At 47.2% G+C, this 16,239-nt stretch overlaps 1 protein-coding gene across 1 annotated transcript in view; it reads left to right on the forward strand.

The window, feature by feature from the left end:
• The window catches only part of USP1 (ubiquitin specific peptidase 1), a 1,001,653-nt gene that overhangs the window by 553,083 nt on the left and 432,331 nt on the right, over positions 1–16,239 (forward strand). The window contains exon 6 of the mRNA XM_044086802.1: positions 15,854–16,018. Within this exon, the coding sequence (XP_043942737.1) occupies positions 15,854–16,018 (165 nt within the window). The remainder of the gene's footprint in view (positions 1–15,853; positions 16,019–16,239) is intronic.

A 16,239-nucleotide genomic window follows, 5' to 3' on the forward strand; every position in this document is an offset into this window, starting at 1 on the left:
GAGCCTCTCTCTGACAAGCCCTTCCAGCATCCCTGAGATGTTGCCCGACTGTCCATCCTTGGAGGCAGTCAGGGGAAGACTATCGCTGTACCCAGAAGCCTGGCGTTCCCTCTCACAAGACAGATGGGTACAGTCGATCATATCCGAGGGTTACAAAATTCCTTTCGAGGAAAGTCCCTTCACTCACAAAAATTCCCTTCCAGATGTGCCACCCGGTCTAAAGGAAATAGCAAAGTTAGAAGTATCAAAGCTTCTACAAAAAAGGGCCATTCAGCCAGTTACAACAGACCATTCAGAGCCTGGAATCTACTCAAGGTTCTTTTTGGTCCCCAAAAAGATGGGAGACTGGAGACCAATATTGGATCTCAGCAGACTCAACAAGTCTGTGAGAAAGACAAGATTTCGAATGGTCACACTTCAATCAATTTTGCCCTTCCTGGGCAAGGACAACTGGATGTGCTCAATAGACCTTCAGGATGCGTACTATCACATAAAAATTCACAGACACTCCAGAAGGTTTCTCCGCTTTCAGCTGGGGTCCAGTCATTTTCAATTCAGAGCCCTGCCCTTTGGTCTCACTACAGCCCCCAGAGTGTTCACCAAATGAATGGCAGTGGTCACGGCTCACCTGAGACGTCAAGGATTCCAGGTGTTTCCGTATCTCGACGACTGGCTCCTTTCAGCCACCACCAGGCATCAACTTCTCCAAGCCAGGGATTACACCCTAAATCTCTGCACTCAATTAGGAATTTTGATCAACTACGAAAAATCCTCCTTATTGCCCTGCCAGTCTATTACTTTCATAGGCGCAAACTTAAACACTGTTCGGATGTCAGCAACTCTCACAGACCAAAGAATCTCAGATATCCAAAGTCACGTGCGGTTCATCCTTGCCAGCAAAATGGTGCAAGCCAAGAATGGTTCTGAAGGTGTTGGGCCTCATGGCAGCGGCCATTACCCTTCTTCCCTTGGCCCGCTTCTACATGCGTCTTCTTCAATGGATGTTGTTCACCCAGTGGTCTTACCAACAACTTCCCATGCGTCACCAAATCCTGGTGACACAAGTTTGCAAAAATCATCTATCCTGGTGGATTTCTTCTCCCCAGATTCATCAGGGCAGACCCTTTGTATCCCCGGCCCCGGTAGCCACAGTCACTACGGATGCCTCCCTGATCGGGTGGGGGGGTCATTATCAGGGCAGGATGGTTCATGGGACGTGGCAACCGTTCGAATACCACCTGCACATAAATGTCCTAGAGATGAGAGCAGTGCTTTTAACGTTGCAAGCCCTCAACGACTTTCTTCCCTTGGGAACAATTGCATTTCACACAGACAACATGTCTGTAGTATGGTATATCAACAAACAGGGCGGAACCAAGTCCTACCCCTTGTGTCGAGAAGCTCTCAGACTTTGGCAATGGGCGATCTCCTCTCATCGGTTTCTGGTAGCAACGCATATCCCTGGGAAAACCAACTTTTTAGCGGACAGATTGAGCAGAGCTATTCTCATGCCTCACGAGTGGTCTCTCAAACAATCTATAGTGGAGGAGATTTTTCTAGAATGGGGCCGCCCATGTTGCGATCTTTTTGCTACCCCCCAAAACAGCAAATGCCCAGACTTCTTTTCTCTCTTCCCACTTCCAGGCCACCCCCCCAGAGACGCTCTTACCCAGGATTGGCCCCAGGGACTTCTTTATGCCTTTCCTCCCTTTCCGTTGATTCCACAAGTACTCCAGAAAGCCACCGTTTTGAGAGCCAAAATGATTCTCATTGCCCCCTATTGGCCTCGACAAATTTGGTTTCCGTTCCTCCATCGTCACCTTTTGGTGCAGCCGTGGCATCTGGACCCGGTGCCGGACCTTCTGATTCACCAATCGGGTCAGCTGCATCAGTCTATTCCTTCTCTCAACCTCACAGCTTGGTTGCTCCACTTCCTTCCTTAGCCAGGCTTCCTATGATCTCTAACCCGGTTAGGGATATCATAGTGGCTTCCCTTAAATCCTCTACTAGAAGGATTTATACCAGCAAGTGGAAACGCTTCTCTTGTTGGGCAAAATCAAAAAATATAGATCCCTTTACTGCCCCTGTTCATGCTGTTTTGGATTTCTTAGCGGAAATCTTTCACTCGGGCTCTTCATCTTCCACGGTCAAAGTTCAATTGGCTGCTATCTCGAACTTTCATGTCGGGTTCGCAGATCACAACATTATGTCCCACAGGCTTTGTAGAGCTTTTCTAAAAGGAATTTTCCTCCTTAAACCTCCTGTCAGGAGTCGGCCTCCTCAATGGGACCTAAATCTAGTGCTGACATCCTTGATTCTTATTCCCCTCGAGCCAGCTGTTTCCTGTTCCCTGAAGTTTCTTTCATGGAAAACACTCTTCCTTGTTGCTATTACCTCGGCCAGGAGAGTGTCAGAACTTCATGCTCTCTCTGTTCGTCCCCCTTATTTGGTCTTCCACAAGGACAGGGTATCCTTGAGAACTAATCCAACCTTTTTGCCTAAGGTGGCCTCGAAAACTAATTTGAACCAATCTATTGATCTCCCTGTATTTTTCCCTAATTACTCAAACAGATCGGAACAAAAATTACATTATCTTGATGTTCACTGCCAACTCAGATATTATTTGGACAGAACAAAATAATTCAGGAAATCCGATCAGCTCTTTCTTTCTTATGCTGAAAATAAGAAAGGCCTTCCTGTCTCCAAAGTGACCTTATCTAGATGGCTTTCTTCCACCATCTCCGAAATCTATCAGCTCAGGGGAAAACAGCTGTGCTCAAAACCAAAAGTGCATTCAACCAGAAGCTTAGCCACTTCCACAGCTTTTCAGGCTAGACTTCCATTAGACACTATTTGTGCAGCAGCCACTTGGGCCACTCCTCATACCTTTGTTTCTCATTACAAATTGGATTTGGCCTCCAGGGATAGAGCCAGTTTTGGCTCTACAGTTCTCAAGAGTCTGTTCCATTGAGCCACCCAGGATAGAGGTGCTAGGGACGCGGTCCCATCAAGCAAGAATGAAGGCGAGATTGACAACTTAACATTGAGAAGTTATGTACCTACCGTAACATTCCATGTTCGTTGTCTTCTCTCGCCTTCTTTCTTGCGACCCTCCCTCCTGCCCCCTGGCCTGGACAGACCTTTTTCTCCCTATCTGGAAGATTGCTTCTTAAGACCAGCTAGTTCTGGCCTTTTTTATAGCCCATCCTTTAGGCGTTTTGCCTTTCTTTCCTTCTAGGAAGGTTTTTTGTGCTAGGTGTTGTTGCCTATAGGTACCAAACGAGATCTGGGTACTTACCGCCTTGCATCATGGGATATGGGGCTGCCTCGAGCTGGTAAAAGTGACTCTCGAGCTTAGCAAAGTGCCGATTCGGAGCCGAGGATCGGCTCCGAACCCATCAAGCAAGAAAGAAGGCGAGAGAAGACAACTAACATGGAACGTTATGGTAGGTACATAACTTCTCATTTTCTTTCTTTACCTCCCCGTGACAGCCGGTCAAAAAAAAAAAAGTTTTTCTTTCAGCTTCTTTTCTGTCTTTTCTATCGCGGGTGTGTCTGTGTGTGTGTGTGTGTGTGTGTGTGTGTGTGTGTGTGTGTGTGTGTGTGTGTCTCTGTGTGTGTGTGTCTCTGTGTGTGTGTGTCTCTGTGTGTGTGTGTCTCTGTGTGTGTTTAGGGATCTCAGAAGCCCCTAAATCAGGTTTTAGAAAATGCACAGTGTGTGGCCATAAGCTTTCCCTAGTGGATGGCCACACAGTGTGTGCTGTGTTTGGGAGCAGCGCACCTTCTGACCTCCTGTCCTATCTGTCCTGGGTTCAACCCCAGAGCACTGAAGGACAGGAGGGACAAACTAATTCTAAAAGGTGTACTTCCCTCCTCAGGGACTGTAGTACTTTCATCTCCCTTTGGGGGAACAGCAGCAGCTGCATCTTCTTCCTCCTCCCTGCCCTCTGGGATTCAAACTCCCACCAAGAGATCCGGGGAGGGAGAGAAGGCCAAGCCACAAAAGCGGTCCCCCGACCGCTCTGGTCAGGCAGGTCCGCCACCGAAAGTGAGGCCTCCAATGAGGCCTGGGTCTCGTCAGCTACAATATCCTAGATTCTCCTCTGAGCCAGAGGAAACCCCTATCTGGTCTGCAGTTAGGTCCTCTCCCCACCGGCTTTCCAGACCTGTTTCAGTGGCATCTTCTTCTTCTCGCTTGACCTGGAGCTTGAGTGAAGCAGAGATGGACAAGATGATGCAGAGATTTATCCGCACCCAAATCCAGATGAGTGTCTTGCCTGCACCATCTCCCTCTGGAGGGGGGAACTCGCAGCCTTTCTTTTCACCTATAACTCCTCCTGTTTCTGAGTGCTTGGATCCGAGGACCCTCAGGGTCAAGGGGTTGGTGCAGACTGTTCCATGTACCTCTACGCCGGCCGTTACCTTGAGTGTATCGAATCCGACTGGTTCGGATCTGTAGTCTCAGGGTCAGATCCAAGGGGGTGCTGTTGGCTCTGAGCATTTTGTAGCGCAGTATCCCTCTCGGCATCTTGGCTGCTAGAGCCTCTGCCCTGACTCCCCTGTCTGGTCAGAGGGGGACAGCCCCCAGCGCCATCTCCCAGGGTGTTCGTTGCCCTTCAGCCTTTGACGTGGTGGAGAAGGTTCTCTTGGTTTTGAAACCCTTGACCATCTCATCCTCCGACTCCGTCCAGACCCCCTCAGCTTTGGGTGCAGTCCCGACCATTTTGCTGTCTCAGGAAGCTCCCCCACGGGAACAGGAAGTTTGCGAGTCCTCTCCAAAGAGTCCCACTGAGGAGGTCCCTTGCAAACGGACATGTAAAATGAGGCACTTGGACTCTCCGCCAGAGTCCCTCACAGAAGACACTGACTTGTAGGAGGGGGAAGGTTCCCCAAGGTCACCCCCTGAGGATGTCTTCATTGGAGACATCATGGAACTTCTCCACCAGAGGGGAGGTGTGGTCTGCCCCAAAACTGACATCTGACGAGTCAGTGTTCTGGAGGTTGGTCCCCTCCTGTGGATCCTTTAGTGGACCTTATAACATCTAAGGCATGGAAGGAACCAGACACCATGGACCCCATCGGACAGGACGTGCTGGAATAAGGGGTCCCCAGTGGATGCTATGGTTGTGGCAGCCACCACCAAGAAGGAGGTTGCGCGGGAGAACTCCATGGTTCACCCTCCTGATTGGAATCAAGGGAGATGGACCATTTTGGGAAGCAGGTGTATGCTTCAGTGGCCTTCTCAGTAAGGGTGCTGAACTACGTGGCACACATCATTCGATTACAGCAAGACTTGGTCAAGGAAGTTGCTGAGTCGATCCCCGAGTCCATGTCTGCAGAGGACAAAGTTGTTCTCTGTGTAAATGGCCACTCTTGAAGCAGTTTTGAATGTGTCCATATGCCTACTCTCCCACACTACAGAGGGAGCCGCAAGGGTTGCCAGGACAGTCGTTGCCATCAGGCGCCATACCTTGCTCTGGCTTTGTCAATTCTCGGAAACCCTTTAAGGAGTCATTCACAAATGCCCTTTCCGATGGTTCTTCCCTTTTGGGGAAATCAGGAAGACACTGTCTGCCGTCGGAATCCGCTTCTCCTCCCCTCAAAGATCCTTTTCCAGGAATCGTCTGGGGACGAAGAAGATGTGATTCTGGAAGTCTCAGGCGTTTTCCCGGGACAGTCGGGACTCACCTTCCCTCAGAGGCAGAGGGGGTTACAACAGACGCCGCCCTAGAGGCAGACTGGGTCCTAGAAACTTTGGTTTCTGAGAAACCTTCTCAGAGAAACCCATGCTGTAGCCCTAGAGGGTTGCCCAACTGCTAGTCTCTGGAGGCAGTCCAAGGTCACCTGTCGCTGCACCCAATGACATGGGAGTCCGTTACAAGAGATAGCTGGGTGTTGCAAATTATATCCAGAGGATATTTCATCCTGTTCAAGAACCGCCACAACCAAAGAAACACCTCAGAGACATTCCACCCACGCAAAGGGAGGAAGCAGCACTAGAAATATAAAAGCTGCTAAGCAAACGGGTCATCCAACCTTTTCCCCCCGACCAATCCAGATCAGACATTTTCTCCAGGTTCTTTTTTGTGCCGAAGAAATTGGGAGACCTCAAACCTATCCTGGATCTGTCCACCTTGAACTTGTCAGTAGCCAAAACTAAATTCGGATGGTCACTCTTCTATCCATCCTGCCTTATCTGCAGGTGAACGATTGGATGTGCTCGATAGACCTCCAGGATGTGTACTTTCACATCAAGATGGACAGGGGTTCTTGGAGATTCCTCTGCTTCTTGCTAGGAGCCAATCCTTTTCAGTTCAGAGCCCTTCCCTCTGTTCTCACCACAGCTCCCAAGATGTTTACCAAGGTGATGGCAGTAATAGCGGCTCACCTGAGGCTTCAGGGTATTAATCGTTCCTTACCTGGATGATTGGCTCTTTGCTGCCCCTTCCAAGCATCTACTTTGTCAGTCCAGGGACTGCTTTTTTCATCTAGCAAACAAACTGGGCATCACCATCAACCAAAACAAATCTTCACTGGCCCCTGTTCAGATTCTAGACTTCATTGGGGCTCGGTTGAACACTGTTCAAATGAAAGTATTCCTCACCCCAGACAGGATACGCAGTTTGAAGATGCACTTCCTGTATGTCCTTCAAGTCTAGGTTTCGACAGCCGAAGCAGTTCTAAGAGCATTGGGGTCTATAGCGGCCACGATCAACCTGTTACCTTTAGCATGCCTTCATATGCAAATTCTCCAGTGGACTCTCATGGTACAGTGGTCCCTGTTAGATTTACCTCTGTCTCACCCCATTCGAATCTCCAGAGTGTGCAGAGACTGTGTTTGGTGGTGGATTCAGTCCCCGGACCTGCTGAAGGGATGTCCTTTTCTTCCGGCTCTTCTGAAAGCCACAGTGACCACGGACACTTCTCAGCTGAGGGGGGGGGGGGCATTGCTCTGGAAGGACAGTCCAAGGCACATGGTCCCCATCCGAGACCAATTTGCATATCAATGTCCTGGAGATGAGGGCAGTTCTAGCATTGCAGGCCTTTCATGCTCATCTTCTTCTAGGAACTATCGCAATTCTGACAGACAATATGTCAGTGGTCTGGTATATCAACAAACAAGGGGGAACCAGATCTTATCCCCTATGTCACGAAGCCATGAGAGTGAGGGAATGGGCGTTCTCCACTGGTCATTTTCTGGTGGTTATGCACATTCCGTAACAGTCCAACATTCTACCAGACAGGCTCAGCAGATCTATCCCGATGCCTTACGAGTGGTCTGTGAATCCTTCAGTAGTGAAACAGATCTTTCAAAAGTGGGGGTCATCCTTGCAGCGAGTTCTTTGCTCTGAACCCCACTCAAGGGGAAGCCCCCAGAGACTCACTAATTCATGCTTGGCCTCCAGGACTTCTTTATGCTTATCCTCCATTACCCCTCATATCAAAGTTTCTTCAGAAAGCTTGCAGGTTGGGGAGCACTGTGATCCTCATCGCCCCATTCTGGCCTTGCCAAGTTTATTTCCCCTCTCTATTGTCTTGTCTGCTAGCTCCACCATGGACGTTGGATTCAGTTCCAGATCTCATCTCTTATCCCTCAGGGATTCCTCATCCAGACCTGGACAGTGAAACTTACTGCTTGGCTGCTGCAGTTCCCATGATTTAGAACTCCTGGATGTCCTTCAAGGATGCATCTGCAGTCATCACATATGGGTTGTCCTGCCTCAGGCAGCCCTTCGGTCGGCTGGATTCCTAAGTCTGGGTCTGGCCTCGGCTGATGTCGCACTTTCCCCGACGTCAGAGCGTCTGGGGTATAAAAGCATCAGCCGACGCCATTTTCCCCAGTCTTTCTTGCCGCGTGGTGCCCGAAGCAGAAGCAGTTCGCAAGTGCCGGTCGGCCAGCTCCTGTGATTCAGCTACCGAAGACTTCGAAAAAGCTAAGTACCCCGTTGGGGAACTCTTTCTTGCCTCAATCGATGTCAGATAAAGTTAATAATTGTTTAACTTGTGGGAAACAAATACCTCATAAGGAGTTCCACTCTTACTGCTTCCCCTGCCTAGGCCCAGACCACGACGTCTCGGCCTGTTCAGCCTGTGCTTCCTTCTACCGACGAACTGTTAGATGTCGGTCGGAGTTTGCAGAGGAATTCTTTGGGGCTAGTTTTGCTTACAAGATGCCGTCGGAGACTCCGACTTCGCATTTAGTTAAGAAACGGAAGGACAAGGACCGACACACGCGGGCCGTGGTTTCGTCTGAAACCACGGTCAGGCCTACCGCGAGTGTCTCGGTCTCGGCTGAAACTTAGTCCTTGGTACTTCCGATTACCGAAACCGCACAACCGACTACCTCGGCCCCTGAGGCCCCGGCCGAGTCGGTTATTGAATTACCTACTGAAACTGGTGTCCAGGAACCTTCCAACACCATTCCTTTAGACAAATCTACTCCTGCACGTGGTGCAGCCAGACCTCATGCATCCATGTCCATTAAGGCTTTCTCTAGGGCTAAAGCTGCTAAACTTTCTAAAGCTTTGCCTCCCAAGGTTACCTCTCAGAGACCCTCTACTGGCTCACAGATTCTTAGCTTAGCTGAGGATCTTATCTCCTTAATTAGAGGTTCTCAACCTCATCCGGACAGGGGCTCGCAACCACCTCCAGACAAAAGGCCCAGGGTTGAGCCCTCTGACCCTCACTCCTCAGATGAGTCCTCTGATGGCTCTACTCTGTCAGACCACCAGGAGGAAGCTTATTCGGCCTACGAGGATTCTGATGCTGAAGAATCTATTCCCTCGGCCTCCCCTCCTGAAGAGTTTTCCTTTGGGGGGGGGGAGACATTACACTCTATGAGAGAACATTTCCAATGGCAGGGTCAGGAATTCTCTGATTCTAGAAAGAGATTAAGGACCTTTTTACATTTACCTCAGCATAGGCCTTTAGCTATACCTCCAGTTTTGAATGTCATTGATGATGTGTACTCTGATGCTAGTACAACCCCTGACTCTCTCCCTCCGGCTCCGGCCAAGCCTGATAGGTACTACAGGGTCCCGGACTCACATTTGCACCTGTACAAGGCCCACTCTGCTGATCCAGAAACTATTTCCCAGGGCCCAAAAGGGGTTGCAGCTGCCACTGCTAGAAATCCTCTACCCTCTGAATGGGAGTCCAGAGCTTTAGAGATGGGGTAAAAAGTGTATACTTCTGCAACTCTTTCCATGAGGGCATTAAATTGTCAATTTCATATGATACAGTACCAAGAGTATTTGTTAGATGAATTGCATAAGAAACTGTCTTCTTCTGAACCCCTTGATCACAAATCCCTTCAGGATCTGGTACATAACTCCCAGCAGGTTAGTAACCATTTCTTGCAGTGTGGTTATGATGCATTGGAAGCTTCATGTAGGTCAGCTATGACAGGTGCAGTCATACGTAGGCATGCCTGGCTGAAGGAACAATCTCTGCCAGACCATGTTAAAGCTAAGCTTTTGGATGCTCCTATGGAAAAGCAAAAATTATTTGGTTCCACGGCTCAAGAGGTCTTAAAGAAATTTGAAGAAAAGGCAAAATCTGTGCAAACAGTCAAAGATTTTCTGCAAGTCCAACCACCGAGATTCAGCAGAAATTGGCCTACTAAGAATTGGTCCTTTCCGGACTCAGACAGATCTCAGAGAGGCAGGAATAGGCGTGCCAGAGGTAGAGGGCAAGCTAGAGGCTCCTACAGAGGCCGTCAATGGCAGCCTCCCAACCAGAGAGGTAGTGCAGGAACTACAACTGCTACACCAGGACAGAATCAATGACTTTGTGTTGACTCCGCCGACCAGGGCTCAGTTAGGAGCACCTTTGGGCGGAAAGCTTTCTTTATTTTCAAACAATTGGCACAGCATTACAAGGGACACATGGACACTGCAAATAATAGACAAAGGATACAGGTTCCATTTCCACACATTGCCAAAAAGAAAAGGCATGCCAGACCTGCCACCAAATCAGAGGGCAGAGGCTTTGAAACAAATTTCAAACTTAATACAAATGAAAGCTATAGAAAAGGTACCTCTTTCAGAACAAGGCCAAGGATTTTACTCCAGATTATTCCTTGTTCCAAGAAAAGAAAATCAATGGAGGCCTATTCTCGACTTGTCCGCACTGAATACTTACCTCATTGTGCCAAAATTCAAAATGCTGACTCTACAGCAACTCCTTCCCATGCTGGGCAAGGGGTCTTGGCTGGTGAATCTAGACCTCAAGGAGGCATACCTGCATGTCCCTATCAGACAGAGTTGCAGAAGACGCCTCAGATTTCTTGCAGGGTCAGAGCATTATCAATTCTCAGCATTGCCCTTTGGCTTATCTACTGTGCCTAGAGTATTCACGAAATGCCTGGCATCAGTAATTGCACAATGCAGACTTCAGGGGATTCAGATTTACCCATATCTGGACGACTGCCTTATACAAGCGGACAGCAAGCAAACTTTGTTAAAGGACTTGGATTATGCTATCCACCTACTGCGGGCCTTGGGATATACAGTCAACATCCACAAATCAAGACTTGTTCCATCCCAAAGAATAACTTTTCTGGGTGCGGATCTAGACACAACCACCCAAATGGCCTTTCTCACAGAAGAAAAACAAAAACAACTACCGGATTACTTCAAGAATCTGACAAGACAAACTCAGCTGACTGCAAGGAAAATCCTGCAGGCCCTGGGTTACATGGCATCTTGCATTCTTCTGATTCCACAAGCAAGGCTGCATATGAGAAAATTACAATGGTACCTAAGGAGTTTATGGACTCAGCACAGTCACAGTTTAGAGACTTTGATCCCACTCATTCCATGCCTTCAAAGGGGAATTTCTGTGGTGGGCTCAAGCCTGCCAGTCGAACAGTGGGTTGCCCTTCAGCAAGCCAAGAGCCAACCAAACCATCACTACGGACGCTTCAGACCAAGGTTGGGGAGCACACATGGAGGGCAGATGTATCCAAGGGCTATGGTCACAAAGAGAGCTGCGAATGCACATAAACCAAAAGGAAATGCTGGCAGTGATGCGCGCAATCGAGGCCTTCAAACCTTTTCTTCATCAAGGCAACCTACTCATAAGGACAGACAACACCACAGTTATGTGGTACATAAACAAGCAAGGAGGCACCCATTCCTACCCTCTTTGCAGACTGGCAATGAATCTATGGGAACTTTCCTGGAAACTCAATATACAGCTGCAGTCCCAGTTCGTGCCAGGGAAAGACAACATACTGGCAGATTACAGCCGAGTGACGTCTCCAGGCGTTTCTGCAGTTATATCCTACTGCTCCTCTAGGCGTCAAATATTGCCTGATCATATTTGCATTAATAATTCCAAAACCATGTTACATACAAGGTATTATCTTGAAGCATACACGATAGCAAACACAATTATATTGATATATGACCTCTGTCAATGGGTATTTGTTAAAAATTTAAGGTGATAACTTAAATTTTTAAATGCTGAAGCCACGCCCACTATGGGTTAAAGGTACACACTCAAAAGAGCTCTACTGGAGGGAATGAAATACCATGGATGCACACGAATGGATGCTGCACCCAGACATCATCTTGCTCATAACACAGTCATGGGGAAGGCCGGAAATAGATCTGTTCGCCTCCCCCCAGAATCATCAACTGAAGAAATTCTGCTCAAGGACATACCACCCACAAGCATGGAAAGTGGACGCTCTCTCTTTCAGCTGGAAAGCTCTAACAGTGTATGCTTTTCCACCTCTCCCATTAATTACCAAGGTCTTACTGAAGATCAGAACAGAGCAGCCCAGAGTGATTCTGATAGCTCTAAACTGACCAAGACAGCACTGGTACCCACTGTTAAAGAGCATGTCACAGACGAAACCGTGGCCTCTCCCCCTATGGCCACTTCTACTGACACAGCACAATTTCAAGACTCTGCATTCCAACCTGAAAACCTTGCAGCTAACTGCCTGGAAAATACCATGACTCCTCCTCAGGATAAGCTATCCCAGAGAGTGAAGGCTATTATTATGGAAGCTCGCCGGCCTTCCACAAGGAAGGCATATTCTGAAAAATGGAAAAGATTTCAAACTTGGAACACAAAGGGCCTAGATGCGACAGTGATGAACATGGCACATATACTGGAATACTTGGCAGAATTGTTCCACAATGGCCTGTCTTACTCTTCCATTAAGATACATGCCTCAGCAATTTCAGCAGAAATACAATGTTGATCCACCTGTCTTCTCTCATCCTCTCCTGAGACAGTTTCTAAGAGGAATCAAAAACATCAATCCTCCAAGGAAACCACCTCTACCTGCTTGGGACCTTAAGTTCGTGTTGGAAAAACTAACACTTCCTCCCTTTGAACCAGCAGCATCTGCAGATCTACAGTTTCTGTCTTGGAAAACTGCCTTCCTTCTGGCCATAACCTCAGCAAGAAGAGTTTCTGAGTTACAAGCTCTAATGGCAGTACAGCCATATCTTATTTTTCATCAGGACAGAGTTTCATTGAGAACCAATCCTACATTTATGCCAAAGGTGGTATCCAGGGTATCTTTGAACCAAGCTATTCACTTGCCTACTTTCTTCCCACAACCACAAAATAAAGGGGAGAAACTCCTGCACACCCTGGACATACTCAGACAGTTGCGCTACTACTTGGACAGAACTAAAAGTTACAGAAAGACTGACCAGCTGTTTGTAGCATATGCTGCTGGGGCACAAGGAAAAGCAATTTCCAAACAGACAATTTCAAAATGGATAGGAAATTGCATTCGTTTTTTTACTCCTTTCATGGAAAAACTGTGCCAGCTAACATTAGACCTCATTCCACGAGAGCCACAGCCACCTCCACAGCCTTCCTAAGAGGGTGGCTACCAAGGACATTTTAGAAGCTGCTACATGGAGCTCCGTGCATACATTTGCCAAGCATTACAATTTACCTTTATACTCCAGATCCAGAGCAGGCTTTGCTATGGCAGTCCTGCAGGGTATTTTAGCTACACCATCCTTTACTTAGTACCTCCACCCCCAGATTGGCTATGGTATTCTACCCATATGTGATGACTGCAGATGCATCCTTGAAGGACATAGTACAGTTTTGTACCTACCATAAATGTAGATGTCCGATAGGTATGCATCTGCAGTCAGGTTTACCCTCCCTCCTTCCCCTCTGTGGTATGCTTCTTGGGTACTTACCCCTCTTATAGCTAGCTGGGGGGAGCTTTTATGGTGTATTTGTTTTTTATATTACTGTGCATGTTTGGATTTGTTTTTGAAAATGCATCTCTCCAAATTTTAGCCTTCCTTAGAGGGCACCTGGCATCTGGGGCAAGAAAAACTGAGGAAAATGGCGTCGGCTGATGCTTTTATACCCCAGACGCTCTGACGTCGGGGAAAGTGCGACATCAGCCGAGGCCAGACCCCGACTTTGGAATCCGGCCGACCGAAGGGCTGCCTGAGGCAGGACAACCCATATGTGATGACTGCAGATGCATACCTATCGGACATCTACATTTATGGTAGGTACAAAACTGTAGTTTTATCTTCTCCGGTTAAGGCTATTTTGGTGTCAGCTCACAAGTCTTCCAAAAGAAATGTGTATCATAGCAAATGGAAACGTTTTTCTATATGGGCCTCACAGCATGCCGTGGATCCTTTCACAGCTCCAGTGTCTGCAGTGTTAGAGTTTCTGGTGGGAATTTTTCATCAAGGGGTCAGTTTCTCCACGTTGTAAGTTCAGTTGGCTGCCATTTCTCATTTACACTTGGAGGAAAACATGTCTTCTTTAGCCTCTTCAAAACTTTGCAAGCCTTTCCTTAAAGTTACCTTTCTACTTAGACCTCCAGTTAAGGATCCCACTCCCCCTGGAACCTTACCTTTGTGCTCCAGTCATTGGTCTCCCCACCTTGTGAACCGGCAACTTTGGTAGATTTACAGTATCTATCTTGGAAGACTGCCTTTTTGGTGGCCATTACGTCTACCCAAGAGTGTGTCAGAACTTCAAGCTCTTTCTAACAAGGCTCCATATATGATATTTCATAAAGATAGAGATGTTCTTCGTGTTTAACTTGTTGCAGTCATCACATTAGGGTTATCTGCTTGCAGTAGCCCTCAGTTGGCCTGATTAACAAAGTCTTGGGTCCTGCATTGGTTGCTGTCTCATCTTCCATGACGACAGGTAGTCAGGGGTATAAAGCATGCAGCCGACGCCATTACATCAGTTTTTCTAGCCCCAGATGTCAGGTGCCCCCATAATGGGAAGCAGTTCTATATACAATGTTACACCTCCAACAAAAAAGCAAATACACCAAAAAGCTTTAAACATAGTAAGCAAGAATAGAGATATAGCCAATAGAAGTAGAGGCTGGAGGGAGGGTAACTAGGACTGCAACAGTGAATACACTTGAACATCTACATTTATGGTAAGTGTACACAACTGTACTATGTTCTTTGTGTTTCACTGTTGCAGTCATCACATTTGGGTAGATTCCCAAAGCTAAGGATGGGAGGAAGAACTTTGATATAGCATTAGGACCAGCTATAAGGCCCTACAAGACTGCAGTGACAAAGCCAGCTCTGGATTTAGAGAAATTTGGCAAATGGTAATGCTTGGTGAAGGTATGTACAGAACACCAGGTAGCAGCTTCTAGGAGGTCCCTGGCAGGGACACCTCTGAGAAATGCTGTAGAGGTAGATGCAGCCCTGCTTGAATGTGGTCTAATCCCCTGTGGGGTAGGTTTTTCATGGTGCTTATATGATAATGAATGCAATGTCCTATCCATTTAGAAATAGTTTGCTTTGAAATGGCCTTCCCCTCTCCCCCTGCAGCAAATGCAACCAGCAGTTGTTCAGATTTCCTGAGAGGTTTAGTCCTGTCCAAATAAAATCTAAGTTGTCTGTGCACATCTAAAGAGTGCAGTATTCGCTCCCCTTTGTTCTGTGGATTAGAAAAGAGGGTTGGCAAATGAATGGACTGATTAAGGGCCACACTGGATACCACCTTGGGCATGATGGAGGGATTGGTCCTGAGGCACTCCCTGTCCGCATGAAAAATGATGAAAGGCTCCACTGCCATGAGGGTCTTATAATTCAAACACCCTTCTTGCTGAAGTGATAGCTAAAAGGAAGGCTGTTTTCCAAGAAAGGAATTTCAGCTCTGCATTTGCAGCTGGCTCAAATGGAGGTAGAGTGAGTTTTTCCAATACAAAGTTAAGGTCCCAGGCTGGAGTAGGGGCTGTCCTGCGTGGTCTTAAGTTTTTGGCTCCTCTGAGGATCTGAGGGGACTCTGTCCCACAGGTTGAAGATCAAATGAAGTCAACTACTTCAGATAAAGAAATTATGTACTCACCATAACGTTCCATCTAAGTAGTTGTACTTCATTTGTGTTTAACCTCCCCCACCTCCTTCCCCTGACATTGTCTCTTTGGTACTGACCATTTACGAGTACGACTACTCTAGAAGTGCTCATGGTCAGCCTGGAAATTAGTTTTTTTTCAGGCTGTCATTAAGGATGGGGTCTTGTCGGGTATGTGTTAGGTGATTAGCAGCAAACTCAATATGAAGGGAGGAAGGAGACAGGGTGCATTATAGGTAAGGGAAGGATCTGGGAGTTTGGAAAATGCTGCCGTGTCGGATCCGAAACCCACAGGTTGAAGACAAATGAAGTACAACTACTTAGATGGAACATTATGATGACTACATAACTTCTTTTTTTGTTTCCATACTCCTTTCTGGAAAATGTTTTGTAACTCTGCCTCACCTTGAATAAGTAATGTATTCAGTCTTGATTGTGGTTTGTAACTCATGAATACATTAATATTGTCATGAATTAATGAATATTACTCCCTCTTTCAATATGCCTGCAGACATTTCTGGGCTGGATTTGATGGAACAGTTGTTTCAAGGTCAGCTTTTACTAAGGACTAGATGTTTAGAATGTGAATGCTTTACCGAGCGGAGGGAAGATTTCCAAGATATTAGTGTACCTGTACAAGAAGATGATCCTCCTCATGAAGACGACAACTCTGAAAGTAAGCATTTATAGACAGATTGGCTGTTTCTTATAACTGTGTTAAGACTATGTTAATTTTGTTGCAGAGTCCCCCATCTGATTCATTGAACTCTCTTCTGCTGAATCTTGCTAATTCAATACGTTTTACTATTTTTTTTTTGGGGGGGGGGGGTTGACAAAAGAAGGAGCATAATACTTAAATGACCCCTACACAGCACATGTAATTTGTCCCAAGGTGCT

Source organism: Protopterus annectens, chromosome 10.part0 (assembly GCF_019279795.1).
Source record: "Protopterus annectens isolate FY-2018-M chromosome 10.part0, PAN1.0, whole genome shotgun sequence".
NCBI lineage: Eukaryota > Metazoa > Chordata > Ceratodontiformes > Protopteridae > Protopterus > Protopterus annectens.